Source organism: Lagenorhynchus albirostris, chromosome 15 (assembly GCF_949774975.1).
Source record: "Lagenorhynchus albirostris chromosome 15, mLagAlb1.1, whole genome shotgun sequence".
Classification (NCBI taxonomy): Eukaryota; Metazoa; Chordata; class Mammalia; order Artiodactyla; family Delphinidae; genus Lagenorhynchus; species Lagenorhynchus albirostris.
In genome coordinates, this window is record NC_083109.1 from 24,390,418 (window position 1) to 24,408,384 (window position 17,967).

Genomic DNA, 17,967 nt, shown 5'->3' on the forward strand with positions numbered 1-17,967 from the left:
AATGCATCATTGACTAAGCAGGGAGAGATATCTACAAAAGTCACAATTTCCACATGAGGGTAAAACTTATTGTTGTAGAGTTTATCTAGGATGGTAGACTGTCAAGATGGGAGGACATAACCTTGAGTGACTGTGGCATATCTATGTCTTCAATCTTTACGGTATGATCCCAGAAGTTCCCATTCTAGAGTACATTGTGTATTCTATTCCATTCCTCTTCAATGGCCTGAGTTCTCTCTGTCCTTCAAAGCCTAATTCTGATGTTTCTCCCTTTAGTGTACCTTCAGATTTCTCAATCTAGAATTGATCTCCCTTGCTTTGGACTCCCATAGTACTTTATACTTTATGAATCTGCTTCATATAACATCACAGTTGACTCCAGAGTACCACTTGTGTATATCTTTAATACTAGACTGAGTCCTGATGGGCAAGAAGAATGGAATTTGGTCTCTAAGGGTGCCTGGCACAGAGCCTTGCCCTTAGTAAGTTCTTGGTAATTGACAGATAAAATAAGTAGATAACATATCAAATTGATTTGATTCATTAAATATGAATTGAATACCTGCTTTATGCCCATCGCACTTGCCAGGTGCTATAGAAAAGTACACAATATATGATTCATTTCAGGTCTCAAGGAATGTAGTCTTTAGAGGGTTGAGACAATTTTTTAAATGCTAAGGTTGAATGGTATAATTGTCCCTCTGAAAGTGGTTTGGGTTGCCTACTAAAGTATGCTTTTGGGTTTTTTAGAGTACTGGGCAGAACTTGACCCCAAGCAGCAAAAATTATGGGTGCTGTTGTCCTCATGGCCATATCCTTCCTTGATCTTGGCACATACAAAAAGGAAAAACAGACCCCCCCTGGCATTAGTCTTTGTTACTGAGTGTTTGTTAATTTTTTAAGCAAGTTTTGGAATGTACTGTCAAAGTTAACTTCAAGTACTGCTTTCTAAGAATATGTGTATTTTAGCAGTTACTTAGCCCTCGGTTCAGTCAATGCTTTCTGCTTTGTTTAGAAAAGAATGTTAAAGCCCTGTTTCTTTTCTTTTTTTTTTTTTTTTTTCCTTGCCTTAGCCCCTTCACAGAGTTTAGTCCCAAAGGAAACTCCAGCCACAGCACTGCAGGGGTCTGTTCCCAGACCAGGTAAGGCCCACCTTGGAAAAATTTCTTGAGTGGAATAGGTTACATGTGAAGGAACCACTGCTGTCCTCAATGTGCCAGGAAGTGGCTGAAACTATCTTATCTATTTGCTTCAGAGCAGACTTCGGTTGAGTGGCAGAGCTTATGCAGTACTATTTGAAGTTATTTTTCCCCTGACCAGCTTGCTCTCTGACGCATTCCTCGTGTCAGCCAGGGAACTCAAGAAGGACATCTCAGTGCCCATTGTCTGCCACCAAGCCGTGGGTGGTTTCCATTGCAGAGTTTGCCCTGTTCCATGACCCTGGCACCCATAGCTGGCAGCTGACTGATTGGCATACAGTAACTTACTGGGGTGGGAGGCATTACTGCATTAAGACAGTAATTGCATTATCATGACAGGAGTGGACGCTTGTTCCGAAAACCTCCGCTGCAGTGAGGTAGCCATTCCTCAGGGAGTCAGAGTCATTTCAGTCATGTCTAGATGGCGTTAAGTTTCTTCCCATGACCAAGATATTGTAAATAGCACTAGGGATGATGTTTCTGGAAGGTGGAGCCCATGGTAATCTGACAAATAACTACTGTGAAATGCTGGCTCAGCTCTGAATGCATGAGGATCTTGATGGCAGTAACAGCCATCAAGATTAGACTGCCAAAGCAGATAAAGATTATAGATTTGTTACAGTTTAGTCTTACCTGGCTCTTTGTCATTGTAGGTTATTGGGGGATACCCCCCCACAAAAAAAGAAGTGTGACTGCTTTCCACAAGGAGGTTAGAGTCTCGCTGACAATACAGTTCACACACTTGACAAAATTTTTAAAAAGAAAGTTTAATTTTGAATCTAAGTCAGTAAAAGTAAGGTAGAAGTTGGGAATTCCCTGGCAGTCCAGTGGTCAGGACTCTGCTCTCACTGCCGAGGGCCCAGGTTCAGTCCCTGGTCGGGGAACTAAAATCCCACAAGCTGCACGGGGTGGCCAAAAAAAATTTTAAATAAATAAAATTTAAAATATTTTTTTAAAAAGTAAGGTAAAAGTTGTGATTATTTTAAAACCTGCTTCAGGGTGCCATGTCCTATATGATGGATAGGACTTTCTATTTTACATTCTTTGGGTAAAACCAGGCCTCTGGAAAAATGGATGAGCAAAAAACATTTTAGCCACCCAGATTCGTTTGCTACCAACTGCCCACATGATACCTGAGAAGGGTAGAAATGGAACAAATTCTTCAGAGAAGGAATTAGATAGTAAAACTCATTTTTGCTGAGAAAAGGAGCAACTAGAAAGGGGAAGGGAATTCCATCTCCTGCCCCAACTCTTTTCTCCAGAAGATGGACTTTACCATATCATATGTCCTCCTTCTCAGAGTAATTTGCTGAAGAATCTTGTTCCTTTTAAAAGTTTGGCTCAAATGAATCTCCTTAAAATACTGCCTACGCCAATAATTGCCTTCACCAAAACCCCTTTGATCTCCACTCATATGAATTAGCTGTGATAGTGTTAACATTGTCAAAAGCATTGAATTTTGTTTCAAAAGAGCAAACTAACCAAAATTTTTTGTAGTAAACCTCTTTTGACTTGAGCCATTTTTATTTTTGAGCACACATTTCCTGAGTTTCTTTGCTCCAGCAGAGCCAACAAGGCAGCAGAGACTCAGTGAGTTGGTATCTATTTCTTGTGGAGGGGGTTCCAGGTTTTATGAGTTAGATAATGGGGGAGCTAAATAACAAATGGGAAGCATGGATTCTCCTCTGCCAGCATCTTTCATTGAAGGCAGAGTAGGACAGCCTCTTTACGTGAAGGCTGCATCAACATGAGCATCATAGCAATACTAATAATAGCTAATACTGAGTTATTACTAAGTGCTGCTGTACTAAGTTTTTTATATGTGTTATTTAATTTAATCTTTTTAACTTTGAGGTGGGTAAAGTGGTTATCGCCATTTTTCAGATGAGACATTGAGCACAGAGAGGTCAAGCTGTTTGCCCAAGGTCACATGGCTAATAAGCAGTGAGGTCAAAATAACCCAGTCACTCTGACTCCACTGCCTTCAAGGAGGTTACTGTGTAATAAGTAGGGTAGGTTAGACAGGTACACTGTGTTTCAGGTGTTGAATTCCCTGAAACGGGGGACAGGGAAAGGACTGTGGGAGACCAGAGGCAGGAGAGATGACTGCTATCTGATGCATCAGGGATGGTCTTTTGGAAAAGATGGAACTACCTAAAGGCATATAATGGAGGAAGAAGATGTTTTCCTGCTGGTGCTAATAAAGAAGTGCCTGGTAAACGCATAGGATGCTCATTTAAGCAAAACCCTGCTAGACAAATGACAGAGATTTTCCTTTTTTAGAGGGCATTGCTGAGAGGTTGAGGAAGAGAGGAACATAATGGGGTGTATAGGTGATATCTCAGAGTAAAGCAGTCTGCTCTCTAAAACTCAGGAATTCCTTTGGAGGAGAATGCATCCTTAATAGATATTTAAGACATATTGGAAGATTACTGTTTAAAAAAAATATGTCAAGAGGGAAGAGATATTCTAAGAATGAAAACAGTCTCTTCTGCATGAGAGGAAGAGGATTATTTTACTAAAATAGTTATAGCTGGATGAAATATGAACCAGGCAATGTAATTTAGTTACGTTGATCCAAACAGGATTACTTCACAGTATGGAGTAGAAATAAAAATAGACTGAGTAAGTATCTTATGCTCCAGACAACTGAGTTGTGTCCATGCCAACTCTATCTGTTTACCACGTTAGGGTGAGGATCCTGCTGCGCATGGAGACCCGTTAGCCTAAACAAGGCATTCAGAATTCTCATAGACACTTAGCTTCTCCCTGTGGACATATACACCAGAAGCTCCTACATCTCATTTCTGTCCTTTGTATTTTTAACAGAACTCGAGGCAAATGCTGCCATAGTCTCTGGACAAAGGTAAGATGATCACTTCTGCAGACTTAGCATGAATATGGCGTAAGCCTCTTTGAAAGGTATCATCTTTCTCAACCTTTAAACCTTTCCTCACCTTGTCCTTTTCCTTCACTCTTTGTACCAGTTTTTTTCCTGCTGAAGTAGGGAGCTGTCATGAGTACCAACCCCTCAGAGGTAACATTTCTTTTAACAAAACTTGGTGGCTAAGTTCCTGCCTTTTGTGGTGGTTTTGAAAATTGGATGACATAACATTTTCAGCACTCAGCATAGTGAGTAAATAATAAGCATTCAATATATAGGAGCTGTTGGGTCGTATGGTAGTTCTATTTGTAGTTTTTTAAAGAACCTCCATACTGTTCTCCATAGTGGCTGTATCAATTTACATTCCCACCAGCAGTGCAAGAATGTTCCCTTTTCTCCACACCCTCTCCAGCATTTATTGTCTCTAGATTTTTTGATGATGGCCATTCTGACCATTGTGAGATGATACCTCATTGTAGTTTTGATTTGCATTTCTCTAATGATTAATGATGTTGAGCATTCTTTCATGTGTTTGTTGGCAATCTGTATATCTTCTTTGGAGAAATGTCTATTTAGGTCTTCTGCCCATTTTTGGATTGGGTTGTTTGTTTTTTTGTTATTGATCTGCATGAGCTGCTTGTAAATTTTGGAGATTAATCCTTTGTCAGTCCCACTACTGGGCATATACCCTGAGAAAACCATAATTCAAAAAGAGTCATGTACCAAAATGTTCATTGCAGCTCTATTTATAATAGCCAGGAGATGGAAGCAACCTAAGTGTCCATCATTGGATGAATGGATAAAGAAGATGTGGCAGATATATACAATGGAATATTACTCAGCCATAAAAAGAAATGAAATTGAGTTATTTGTAGTGAGGTGGATGGACCTAGAGTCTGACCCAGAGTGAAGTAAGTCAGAAAGAGAAAAACAAATAACCGTATGCTAACACATATATATGGAATCTAAGAAAAAAAAAAACGGTCATGAAGAACCTAGGGGTAAGATGGGAATAAAGACACAGACCTACTAGAGAATGGACTTGAGGACATGGGGAGGGGGAAGGGTAAGCTGTGACAAAGTGAGAGAGTGGCATGGACCTATATACACTACTAAATGTAAGATAGATAGCTAGTGGGAAGCAGCCGCATAGCACAGGGAGATCAGCTCAGTGCTTTGTGACCACCTAGAGGGGTGGGATAGGGAGGGTGGGAGGGAGGGAGATGCAAGAGGGGAGAGATATGGGAACATGTCTATGCATAACTGATTCACTTTGTTATAAAGCAGAAACTAACACACCATTGTAAAGCAATTATACTCCAATAAAGATGTTAAAAAATTTATATATATATATATATATATATATATATAGGAGCTGTTGCCATCATTGTCATTAATAATAGTCCTTGCAAAACCTTCTAAGTATAGCTGTTTGATCCTCAAGAGAAAGAATGGCAGATGGGGTCTGAGCGCAGAACCCATGCTTTTTCTTTTATACTGTGCTACCCCACATAACCTAACAAAATGAAATACAACTGTGGCTTCAACCTCATTAGCCCCATGGAGAGAAGTATTATCATATTACAAAAGTCATTCCTTTTTTAATGTAGGACTGTACTAGATAACATTTTAAAGAATTTATCATACTTGTATATCAACTTGGGTTGTAAAACCGCTTCACAGTCATTTTCTCATTTAATTATCGTATCAACCCTGTAAGGTGGTTATAATAGCCAACATTTATTTGAATGCTGTTCTATGCCATATATTGGGCTAAAAGCTCCCTAGATGTATTATCTCATTTAATTTTCACGGTATCTATTAGGAAAGGAAATTCTGTCTTACAGATGAGGAACCTAAAGCTCAGAGAGGTTAACTAAATTGCCCAAAGCCACAGATTCAGTAAATGGTGAAGCTGAGATTCACACCCAGGCCTTCTGCCTCCAGAGCTCTCACACTTAATGTATTACAGCAGACAAGATGGGGATTTATAGATCAAGAATCTGAAACAGAGAGAAAGTTAAATATCGTGGCCAATAAATACATAGGTAAGACTTGATCCTTGTTCTTCTGACTCCAAATTCATTGCTATTCCTACTACCTGTCTAGTTTTATTTGGATTGGGCTTACATTTGAATTCATTTGCATATCTCAAAGTATACACCAACTATGTGGCTAGAGAAAGAAGAGATAATCAGACCAAAAATACCTTGTTGGTGTTTGTTCGCTAAGTTACCTGATCATTGACCATATAAACACCAGGACAGTATTGCTGAGGCTTTTGTTTTGCCAGGAGAAAGAGGAACCTCCATTAGGAATCTTCTTCCTCAGAGGCTTTGACCATTTTCTGGGCTCCTAGCCAGAAAGCCATCCTTACCACCTCTAAAAAGATGTGTAAATCCCCCTGACTTGCAGTTCTACCCCAGCTCCAGTCTCACCTCTCCTTGACATGCCTTGGCTCATGTGGGACAGTTGTTAGATGTAAAGCTAGGGTAATGAACAGTGTGGCCAAATTCCCAGGCATAGTGCCACTAACAAAGGGTCCTCTGTCAGGAGTAAACGATGGAGGGGTAGGGATAGTTGACAATCAGGCCATGGTTAAGAAGCTTACAATGTATCGGAAGACACAAGACCCTAAAAACATGCTGTACAGCCTGATGGGTGCTCTAGAATGCCAGACACAGACTGTGAACCCAAAAGACAAAAGAGACAGCTCCACTTGGGGAGTAAGGTCATGGAAGACTTCCCAGAAGAGGCATCCCTGTGACCAGTTTTTTGTTTTTTGTTGCATTACTTTTGTTTCCATTCCATGTCTTACAAGTAAATTTAATTAACTCTTTTTTTTTTAATGATTTTAACGTGAGTTTTTTGAACCATGAAAGTAGTAAAAGTTTACTGAGGGTAACTTGAAATTCAGATCAGAGAATTACAAAGAAGAAAATTACCAGTTAGCCAATATTCCTACACCTCAGCAGTATTCACTGTGTATATTTTAGTTGTTCTTCTAGTCCTCTTCACAGAGTATATACAGATAGAAATAGTTAAAACACTCCAGTGTTTTATATATATATACTATAGTGTTTATAGATCTAACACTGTGTATTAGATATATAGTATTATATACACATATATATATCTCACACCCATTCATTCATATGTGGTTAAATATATACTCAATATGTATTATAATAAAAACGAGAGTATACTATTCATAATGTTGGTAGCTGTTTTTTTCCCCCACAATAATATATTATGAACAGTTTTTATCATTAAATAACCTTCTGCAGCATGATTTTTTCATGACTCCATTTGGATGTGCTGTGGTTTAGTTAACTAATGTACTATCACTGTTAAGCATTTAGCTCTTCTATCTTCATTAATATAAATAAAATGCTTTGGCATCCTTGTGTGTAATTAGCTCTGTAAAAAGATTTGTTTCCTTAGGCACCTAAAAATGGAATTGCTGAGCCAGAGGATTACACCAGGGTGTCTCACCCTCAGCGTTATTGACTGTTTGGATGAGATAATTCTGTGTGGGGTGTGGGGCAGGGAGCCGTTTTATGCATTATAGGATGTTTAGTGTCATCCCTGGCCTCTACCCAAAAGGTGCCAGTAGCATATCCTCCCAGTCATGACAATCAAAAATATCTCCAGACATTGCTGAATGTTCCTAGGAGGCTAAATTGCCCCCTACTAAGAATCATTGGGTTGCACAATTTATACTCCATTAGGAGTTTTTGTCCCAGTACCCTCAATAATACTGGATATTACCATTTTTTAATCTTCATATACTAAAAAAAGGGGATTGAGGTAGGAGCAATCAGTAGTATACCCAGCAGTGTATTGTGAGTATATTCTCGTGTATATTCTATAATGTGACTTGTAATATGCCATTATCTAACTCTACTAGGCTCATAGTAAATGCCAGTGTCTGTTGTTAATTTCCTAGATTTTTAGGTACTATTAATTTTTGAAGGGAAATATTTTTAGGAAAATGGGTGAGGAAGTTTGATGATTTTTGTTCCAAGTTCTTAATGTGTTTTACCACAATCTCACCAGCATTATACTTAAATATTTTATTTTTACTAATGTAACAAGCTGGACTCACTTTTAAATTGTCAGTAATATTAGAGCATAATTGTCCTTATTGTCCCAGAGTGGAACATTGTCTCTCCAGAATGATTATGTAGTTCTTAATCTCCTGCCTTGTGAATGAAACTATTATCTTTATTTTTTGTGTGACTTGATTCCCTCACCTCCTTGGACTTTGTGCTTCTCTCTGTCAGCAGTGAGCCCAAAGAGATAACTGAGAAGTCCAAAACTCCAAGCCGAAGAAACTCCCGAACTGAAGAGCCAGCTGTGGCTTCTGAAAGTGTGGAAAATGGACATCGTAAGCGATCCTCTCGGCCTGCTTCAGCCTCCAGCTCTACTAAAGGTTAGCTGTGGGCTGCAGAGGCTATTTCTGAGTCAAATAGAAGAATAGGGTTCTTATCACAGCAGCAGAGGACTTTGCCCTTTGTCTTTGCTTCTATTCCTCAAATTTTCAAGTTACTTTGACGTCTACTTGCTTGTTTGGTCCTTCCTTTATTTGTTAGTTCATTTAACTATGTGTTTTCTCCCTGTGTGTGTGTGTGTGTGTGTGTGTACTTGTGTACAACAGCAGCAAGAACATAACGGCAGATTGATTCATGATCACCACTTCAGACAGGTCCTCAGTATGGCCCCACCATCTTTCTGTGTTTTTGTGGTCAACTCTTTTTCCTACTCTCTACTCTTTTTAAACCTCTGGCTCCTATTTTATGTCCTGTTTTTCAGCAGAGACTCTCACCTCTTCAAAGAGAAAACAGAACTCCCTCAACTCTCACTACCAGGACATAAATCTACCAGTGTCCTCTTTTGCTCATACTATAATAGAGCAACTGTCGCTCCTTAAGTCCAAGGCCAATTCCTTCACTTGTGCCTTTGATCCCATCTTCTCTGACCTTACAGAGAATCTTACACAACCAGTTTTCTCTTCTCTATTGACTGCTGTCTCTTTTTTGGATGAACTCTGCCCTTGGCTTCTCTGACCCAGAACTCTCAATAGTTTTCTGTCTACTTCTCTGGCTGTTCCTTCTCAGACTCTGTACACGTTACATTAGATATTGGTCTACTCAGACTTTAATCCTGAGTCACCTTTTCTCTTCAACTTCTATTTTTTCCCTAACTAATCTCATTCATGCCTCCCTTCTTTAGTTATAACCTTTCACAGATGACTCATAAACTTGTTTTCTAACACTATCTATGTAACACTATGTATTAGATATATAGTATATATAGTATATATAGAGAGATCTTAGACAACTCCACATACATCCTTAACAGGACTGCAAACTCAACATGTCTAAAAACAGACCTTTGATTTTTCACCCCTGATGTCAGGTCCTTTGCCGTTGTTCCCGTAGTACCATCTATCTGTCCATTAGGCATGTCCTCCTTGATACCTCTCTCCTTCACCTTCACATCCATCACAAAAAGCTGCTGGTTTTATCTCAGATGATTCAAATTCATCCACTTTTCCCCATCTTCACTGCTACCTTGGCTTAAAACCCTTCAATGGTTTACCATTATAATTAGGATTAAAGTCTAAAAGCATCAACATAGACCACAAGGTCCTATCTGGTTTGGCCCCTGTCAACTTCTTCCAGCCTCATTTGACTTCCCTTAGCAACATCCTCTCATCACATGCCATCCTCTCATCACAAGCCTGGGTATATGTGACACGTACTGTAGGGAGTATTCGTCTATCTTCCCTTTCTTCTCCTCATTAACTTCCCACTCTTCCTACTTATCTTAGCTCAGTTGTCACTGCTATGAGGAATCATAGCACCATGTTCTTCTTCATAACACCACAGTTGTAAATTTAGGTCTATTTATGTGGTAGGTAATTAATATACATACTCTGTTAGGGCAGGAGATGTCTGGTTTTGCTCACCACTGTATCCCTGGTGCCTACTGTGGTGCCTAATACAAGAGGAGTACAATCAGTATTTATTAAATTAATAACTATCAACTATTTATTTAAGTACTTACTACATGCTAGGCTCTAGGTAAATAATAGTGAAAAAACAGACAAAAGTCTCTGTCTTCCTCACATCGATTGTATGCTAGCCAGAAAGACTTTAATATTATATGCATTTATGATAGCAAAGTTATATGGTACTACAGGGGCATATATTGGGTTGGCCAAAAAGTTTGTTCAGTTATGTCCGTAAAATGGCTCTAGTAGCATTTAGTTGTCTTTAACTTCATTCGAAACAATTTTGTTAGATTTTATTGTGACAGCTGTCATATCAGCATGCATTTAAAAAAAAACTTACCAAGGGCTTCCCTGGTGGTGCAGTGGTGGAGAGTCCACCTGCGGATGCAGGGGACATGGGTTCGTGCCCCGGTCTGGGAAGATCCCACATGCCACGGAGTGGCTGGGCCCATGAGCCATGGCCGCTGAACCTGCACATACGGAGCCTGTGCTCCGCAATGGGAGAGGCCACAACAGTGAGAGGCCCGCATACCGCAAAAAAAAAAAAAACTTACCCAAATTGGTGAATTTTTGTGTAGCCATTTTAATATTGAAGATGGAAGAAAAAAAGCAACATTTTCGGCATATTATGCTTTATTATTTCAAGAAAGGTAAAAACGCAACTGAAACGCAAAAAAAAAGATTCATGCAGTGTATGGAGAAGGTACTGTGACTGATCAAACGTGTCAAAAGTGGTTTGCAAAGTTACATGCTGAAGATTTCTCGATGGACGATGCTCCACGGTCAGGTAGACCAGTTGAAGTTGATAGCGATCAAATTGAGATGTTAATTGAGAACAATCAACGTTATACCACGCAGGAGATAGCCAACATACTCAAAATATCCAAATCACGTGTTGAAAATCATTTGCAGCAACTTGGTTATGTTCATCATTCTGATTTTTGTGTTCCACATTAAGTTGACCAAAAAAAACCCTTCTTGACCATATTTCCACATACGATTCTCTACTGATCTACTGATTTGTTTTTCAAAACAAATTGTGATGGACAATGAAAAGTGGATACTGTTCAATAATGTGGAATGGAAGAGACTGTGGGGCAAGCGAAATGAACCACCACTGACCACACCAGAGGTCGGTCTTCATCCAAAGAAGGTGATGTTGTGTACATGGTGGGGTTGGAAGGGAGTTCTCTATTAAGAGCTCCTTCTGGAAAACCAAACGATTAATTCCAGCAAGTACTGCTCCCAGTTAGACCAACTGAAAGCAGCACTTGATGAAAAGCATCCAGAATTAGTCAACAGAAAACGCATAGTCGGGCTTCCCTGGTGGCGCAGCGGTTGAGAGTCCGCCTGCCGATGCAAGGGACACGGGTTCGTGCCCCGGTCCAGGAAAATCCCACATGCCGCAGAGCGGCTGGGCCCATGAGCCATGGCCGCTGAGCCTGCGCGTCCGGAGCCTGTCCACAACGGGAGAGACCACAACAGTGAGAGGCCCGCGTACTGCAAAAAAAAAAAAAAAAAATTAATGTAAAAAAATTTCAATTCCCTGGAATACTGTAAAAGGCACCTAGAACAACAGTTCTTTGCTCAAAAAGATAAAAAGTTTTGAGAAGATGCAATTATGAAGTTGCCTGAAAAATGGCAGAAGTTAGTGGAACAAAACAGTGAATATGTTGTTCAATAAAGTTCTTCGTGAAAATGAAAAATGTGTCTTTTATTTTTACTTAAAGACCGAAGGAACTTTTTGGCCAACCCAATAGCCGGGATGCTTTGTTCCCCTGTCAAGTCAGTGAAGGCTTTCTGGAGAAAATGATGTTTAAGCTGAGACTTGAAGAATGAGGAAGCATTATTCAGGCAAAAGGTATAGCATGTGCAAAGGCCCAGGTCTGAGGGAGGGTATCATTCTCTCAGGAAATGAGCTGAGCTTGAGTAGCTTAGGCTAGGCAAGAGCTGGCATCCTGGCCAAGTGCCTGATATCAGCAGGGCTGCTACGAAACAGTCATGTACCATTAGGATACCAGCCTGAAGACCAGGGCAGGTTGTGGTGCACCAACACCAGACACTGACCTGAGAACTCAGCTGTTGTTGATAGGTCACATTTCTGGGTAGGAATTTCATAATGCCACAGGTCTGCAGATCATGCACAGGTAAAGAAGAGATGTAGAAGTCACCTTGCCTCAGCCTGCCAGAGAGGGGAGAGGATGGGAGGGGCCTTCTTTCCTCTCCAGACATACCATGTACACCACAGCCAGGGTCCTCTTTAGGTATCCCCACTTTGGATGTAGAAGTGGAACCAACAACTTTCTTCTCCCTCCCTGGGAATCATCTCCTAAGCAAAAACCTGTTTGGAAGGAAGCATAAAATGGAAGATTCCTGGAGTTCTATGAGAAAATCTGCTTCCCCTCAATTCTATGTATTCTTTTTCCTAAAGGATCAGGGTCTTCTAGGCTTTAGAATATGGTATGTAGTTATCTTTAAAGCAGGGGGAAAAGTGCTGACCTTTAGAGATGTCATACACCAGCTTTTGGGGAATCTGACTTGAGCCCAGAGCCTCAGGATACTAAAGGTGTCATTTACAGTGCACCAGAAAGAATTAATCTAGCAGCTGGGACAGTTAAGAGATGCCCAAATTAGAGCCACTCTGTAGATAACTGCCAGCCAAGAAAAGATGGAAAGCTGGAACCTGTTTTAGAAGGGGGGTGGGGTGTATAGGCCGTACACATAAACTGGACATTGTCCCAAGGCGATGGTAGTCATGTTGGAATGCCTGCCCCATCCATGCTTTGAGACTTAGCAACTGGCTTAGAAGAGGCCATAATGACTCTCAGGCTTTGTGATATTACATGGAGGGATTCTGGGTAAGTGTCTCCTAGAGGATGTCAGGGTTCTGGCCAGACCCCAGAAATCACAGTCATATCTAGATCTCCACATCAGCCTCAAGCCCTCAGTCTATCAGTCTTTAACTGTTCTAGGGTAAGTTACTTTTAAAATCAGAAATGAATGCTGTAGCTCTTGATTTTTAAGTGTTAGAGCTCTTGGATCCAAATTAAAGAATTAATATGCATATTATTTGGCCTTCTATGTTGTATCCAAAAATGAACCAAAGTCATAAAATAATTTCCTGTGATTGTATTTGAACCCATACCCAGTGAGTGTCATAAAATATCAAGCTGGCTTCTAAAATATATGTGTCTCAGGACTTCCCTGGTGGCGCAGTGGTTAAGAATCTGCCTGCCAATGCAGGGCACATGGGGTTTGATCCCTGGTCCGGGAAGATCCCACATACTATAGAGCAACTAAGCCTGTGCACCACAACTACTGAGCCTGCGCTCTAGAGCCTGCAAGCCACAACTACTGAAGCCCACGTGCCCTAGAGCCCATGCGCCGCAACTACTGAGCCCGCGTGTCGCAACTACTGAGCCCACGTGCCGCAACTACTGAAACCCGCGTGCCTAGAGCCCATGCTCCACAACAAGAGAAGCCACCACAATGAGAAACCCATGCACTGCAACAAAGAGTAGCCCCCGCTCACAACTAGAGAAAACCCGCTTGCAGCAATGAAGACCCAGTGCAGCCAATAAATAAATAAATAAATAGATAAATAAATGAAATGTATGTGTCTCGAACTTGTAGACATATATAGTGTTGGGTACCTGAAACATCTTCCTGCAGCATCAGTACTTAAAGTTTTGAAGGGAAAAGAGGGTTTTGCCTTTTCGTACTCATAAGATTTTGGTCATGTATGCACAAACAAAATCAGAAACAGTCTGCGTTTTTCATGAGAAAGCTGAGAAATATTATGAGCAGTTTAAAATGAGAAGTATTGGTACTTTTTGTATTGTTGAGAACCAGTAACATTAATCATTCTCCTGCTCTGAGAACGGAGTTTGTTTATATCATGCTAGCCAAGGCCTACTAGACTACCAGATTGGAGCAGGTGGGATGGATGATTTCTGGGCAAGTCCAGGGAGGCCCACTTGGTTGATAGGTCACTCTCTAATCTGTTGTTTTGTTTTTGGTTGGTTTGGTTCTCCCCACTGACCCCCACTGCCCTGCCACTTTTAATTACAGACACAAAAATTGGCTCCCACAAATCAGTGAACTTCTTTTTAAAATTGCACTTGATCAGATGTGTTGTTTATAAATAAGCAAATGAGTACTGCTTCCTGATATGATGAGTTCCCTGTTAACACAGAAATGATTTTTCTAGTTTCCCTTGATATTCTTTAGTCTTCTGTTTATAGTAGTTTGATGTTATATTTTCAACTGGGAGTAAGGATCAGTAGTTAAAAACATGAAGTTCAATGTACAAGTTTGAAACCTGGGAAAATATACTAATAAGAGGGAGGTTCAGAGCAACCTGTAATCAGCAGCAGCTGTGGGTGTCCCTGGGGTGCCCTAAGATGCCTCTGACAGCAAAGTGGGGTGATAGCTCTGTCCTGTCCACAGCTAGAGACTTGGGAAGCAACAACCTAAAAAAAACAGAGTATACAGATATACTTAAAATGTAAGTGTTATTATTATAGAATAAGCATAATTAGATACATCTTATGGGAGAAATCCCTAAACAGTAACTACCTGAAACTGCACTCTTGTAGCATCATTTAGAAACCAGCCATACAGATTTTGAAAGGAAATTTCCAGAATGTTTTTACAATTAAATAGAAATCTTGGCTAGAAGGAGAACAGTAAAAAGCGTAATGAAGTGAGCAAGGTCAAGGTCAATTTATAAAAATCCTTAGAAGGTAAAGCTCCACGCTACACCACCACTACACCACCCTACACCACCACTGCCACCGCTCACTCTAGTATCTAAAAGGCTTTTTTTTTTTTTTTTCCCCCAGTTTCTAGCACAGATCACTTGTTTACTCATGGCCTCACTCATTGATTCATCCTCAGAAGCAGAGGCAGCCTGCCAGATGATTGGGTGCTTCAGAGCAGTGACAGATGGGAACAAGCAAGGAAGGAATGGAGGGGGGAGCCTGAGGTGGTTTATTCCCCCACTCCTAACCACTTTTCCCAGCCACACATGTGTTTCTCAGACACACCACTTGATCGTTCATATCACAACCAAGGAGAAGCTCCCAAAGTTGACCTAATTAACAGACATTTTTCTAAGGATGAACACTCAGTCAAGACAAAACCCTGTATGTTTTTGCTGCAAATGACAAATTTGCTACAGTGGAAATGAAGCTTGAGAGTTGGACATAAAGGGCTGATTATGGGGAGTTGTGCGCTATGTGAGACTCTGTTTATTTACATGGAATTAAAATAACACCATTGTCAACATCCTGTCAGATTTACTGTCCTCTGATTAGCAAAAGACTAATGAGTAAATCAGAGAAACTGATTCTACCACCTGGCACAAGCATCATAATCTCCCAGTAAGAGGTATATATTGAAATTTCCACCTATAGAAGCCTAAAAACATTGTACAGGCCACCTCTTGGAAAGTCATCTAGGTTTCACTTCTTAGCTAACAGAGTGACAAAATTTTTGCTTTTTGCTCTACATTTTGAGTCTGGGTTCTCAAAATATGATACAATACAAAAGAGAGAAGAAAAATTACTTAGAATACTGAACCTAACATGCAGCATCAGAGAGTTCAGCCTGGTTTCTAGAAACGGATAAGTTGGATTCATCTTACACATTAATGTGTTAAATAGAAAACATTTTTTTGTCCTTGATAGGAAGTAATTCTAAAACTTTTTTTTCGTTTTAAATCCAAAATATCTATTATGGAGCAGCATGAAGAATGAGGGTGAATTTTTAAGATCAATATGAGATTTTAAAGAAATGTTTACAGTTGGAGAGCTTCAGGCTATTCATTGTACTTTGCTGTAGAAGCCTTCTGTGTTGAAAAAGTTTTTGAGAGAGTTTATATTTTGAGTTTGAGTTTAAGGCATGAATAATACAAGAGGAATTAAAAGAATTAAAACACACTCCTTCCCTTTTATGTCACTGTTACCCTGTCACTGATATAAACCACTCAGTTCCCACCTCTTCCATGAAGCCTTCAGGCTCACCTGGGCTCAGAGCAGGCTGTGACTTGCTCTGAATTGCTTCCATGCCTTCCATACATACACAGGTATATCCACAGCCTTGATAATACCTGGCTAGGCCATGGTAGACACTTGCTGACCAACGGTCATAGTCATGTTATTTAGAGACTTTGACTATGGCGTGGCAAAAAGAGTTCCTCACTGCAAAACAGTGGCTTGGCTCCAGAGGCTGGGTTTTTTTTGTGGCACAATTCACTTACTTGCTTGTAACATCACTTATTGATTTCTCACCAAAAGCACTGTCAGTCTATCCATCATTTCATTGGGTGATGGAAACAGGTGATGGAGATTGTGGGGTTAATTGCCCAGCTAAAGCAGCTCTCCCCATCCTGGCACCTTTTTCATGTACGTTTGCTTCACCTTCCACTACCTGTATAACATTTCCCCAATCGCCAGGCCCTAGTTTACAGGGCCGAGAAGTCTGAGACCCTCTTCACACTGAGTTCCCCTTTTGAGGACCTTAGACTGATTCAGAGTCCAGTAGGGCTCCACTTAGGTCAGCCCTGGTTCCTGTGGACTGTCTAAAAGGCACTGCTATAAAGAAATGCCTCAGCTGAATATGTCCTTCCTTTCTCCTCACAGACATAACCAGTGCGGTGCAATCCAAGCGAAGAAAATCCAAGTAAACAAGCTGAATGACGACTTGATATTTGTAAATGTGTGTGAATTTTACAAAAAGCGATTTTGAGCTGTGACTTTTTAAAATCCATTTCTGTACAGTTAGTTATTTTAATAATGTGGTCCTTTTCCTGGTCCCTGCAACCTGTTTCATAAAGTGCAATGGGGAAAGCAGAGTTGTTGAACCCTTTTGGTGTTGCAAGATGAAGTTCAAGGTTTCTAAAATGTTGCCATGTATTGAGAGGAGCTAATGTGATTATGTTAATAGTTTTCACATTTCCTAAGCAGCCTAGAGTACAGGGTGAGCATTTTTAGATCTTCTAATGATGTATTGTGCTGTGGAAGTACTGTGTGTGAATAGCAGTAGTGGGGCAAAAGGAATCTTCTCATTTGGAAATGTTGTAAATAATTTTATTATATAGTGTTTTGGATGTATTTGTTGTAGAAATGGACCAGTGAATAAAGAGAATCTAAGGGTTTGTACAATGTGAAATACTGAATGTGTTAAATAAATGTCTTTGTCCTAGAACATAAACGTATGTTATTGGTAAGGGATTATTGGGTAAGCAAGCTCTTTCTTTGGACCATAAATGAATAGGAACAGCCTTCTTTGTGAATTAGAATCCCATCATGTCCTCATTACACTTGAGTTGCCCACCTGGCAAGTTGTGGAAAATGTACCTACTTATTCACTCAACTCATTCTCTTGGCTTTGAAGAAACTAGCTCTTTTCAGCACTATACCAGGCACTTTGATATTGATCAGATTTCTTTTGGTTGCAAAATGACAGAATCAACTTAGAGAGGATCAAAGGTCACCCAGGATTTTCTGGAGACAGGAAGCCATCAGCAAACCAGATGGCACTCTTCTCTACCTCATTCATCTGCTTCTCCATGCACATGATGGATTGCTCCAAAACTACTATGTTTACACCTCCTCCATTCAAGAGATAAGCCCAGACTGACCAGCAAGATTTTTTGTAACAGCATCAAGAATCTAGCCCAGTTTAGGTCAGGTTTCTAACTTCAGTCCATGTCCGTGGTTAAATGGAGCAGCTCCCAAATAAAAGTTGTCATTTTGCATTATGTACTTCAGAGATATCCACTATGTTCCACTCTTTGGCTGCCCTGTTTCTCATCTGCATCAGGCCTGGGGTGACTCATCAGTGTGCCTAGTTTTTCCCTT

General features: G+C 40.3%; 1 protein-coding gene across 12 annotated transcripts in view; it reads left to right on the forward strand.

The window, feature by feature from the left end:
• The window catches only part of NCOA6 (nuclear receptor coactivator 6), a 98,034-nt gene extending 80,167 nt beyond the window's left edge, over positions 1 to 17,867 (forward strand). For 11 of the 12 annotated variants that reach the window (XM_060122130.1, XM_060122132.1, XM_060122129.1 and 8 more), the window contains 4 exons: positions 1,074 to 1,142; positions 4,029 to 4,065; positions 8,370 to 8,518; positions 16,747 to 17,867. In XM_060122130.1, the coding sequence (XP_059978113.1) occupies positions 1,074 to 1,142; positions 4,029 to 4,065; positions 8,370 to 8,518; positions 16,747 to 16,790 (299 nt within the window). In that variant the 3' untranslated portion in view covers positions 16,791 to 17,867. The remainder of the gene's footprint in view (positions 1 to 1,073; positions 1,143 to 4,028; positions 4,066 to 8,369; positions 8,519 to 16,746) is intronic. The other variant, XM_060122126.1, reaches the window with a different exon arrangement.
• Positions 17,868 to 17,967: the final 100 nt, after the last annotated feature.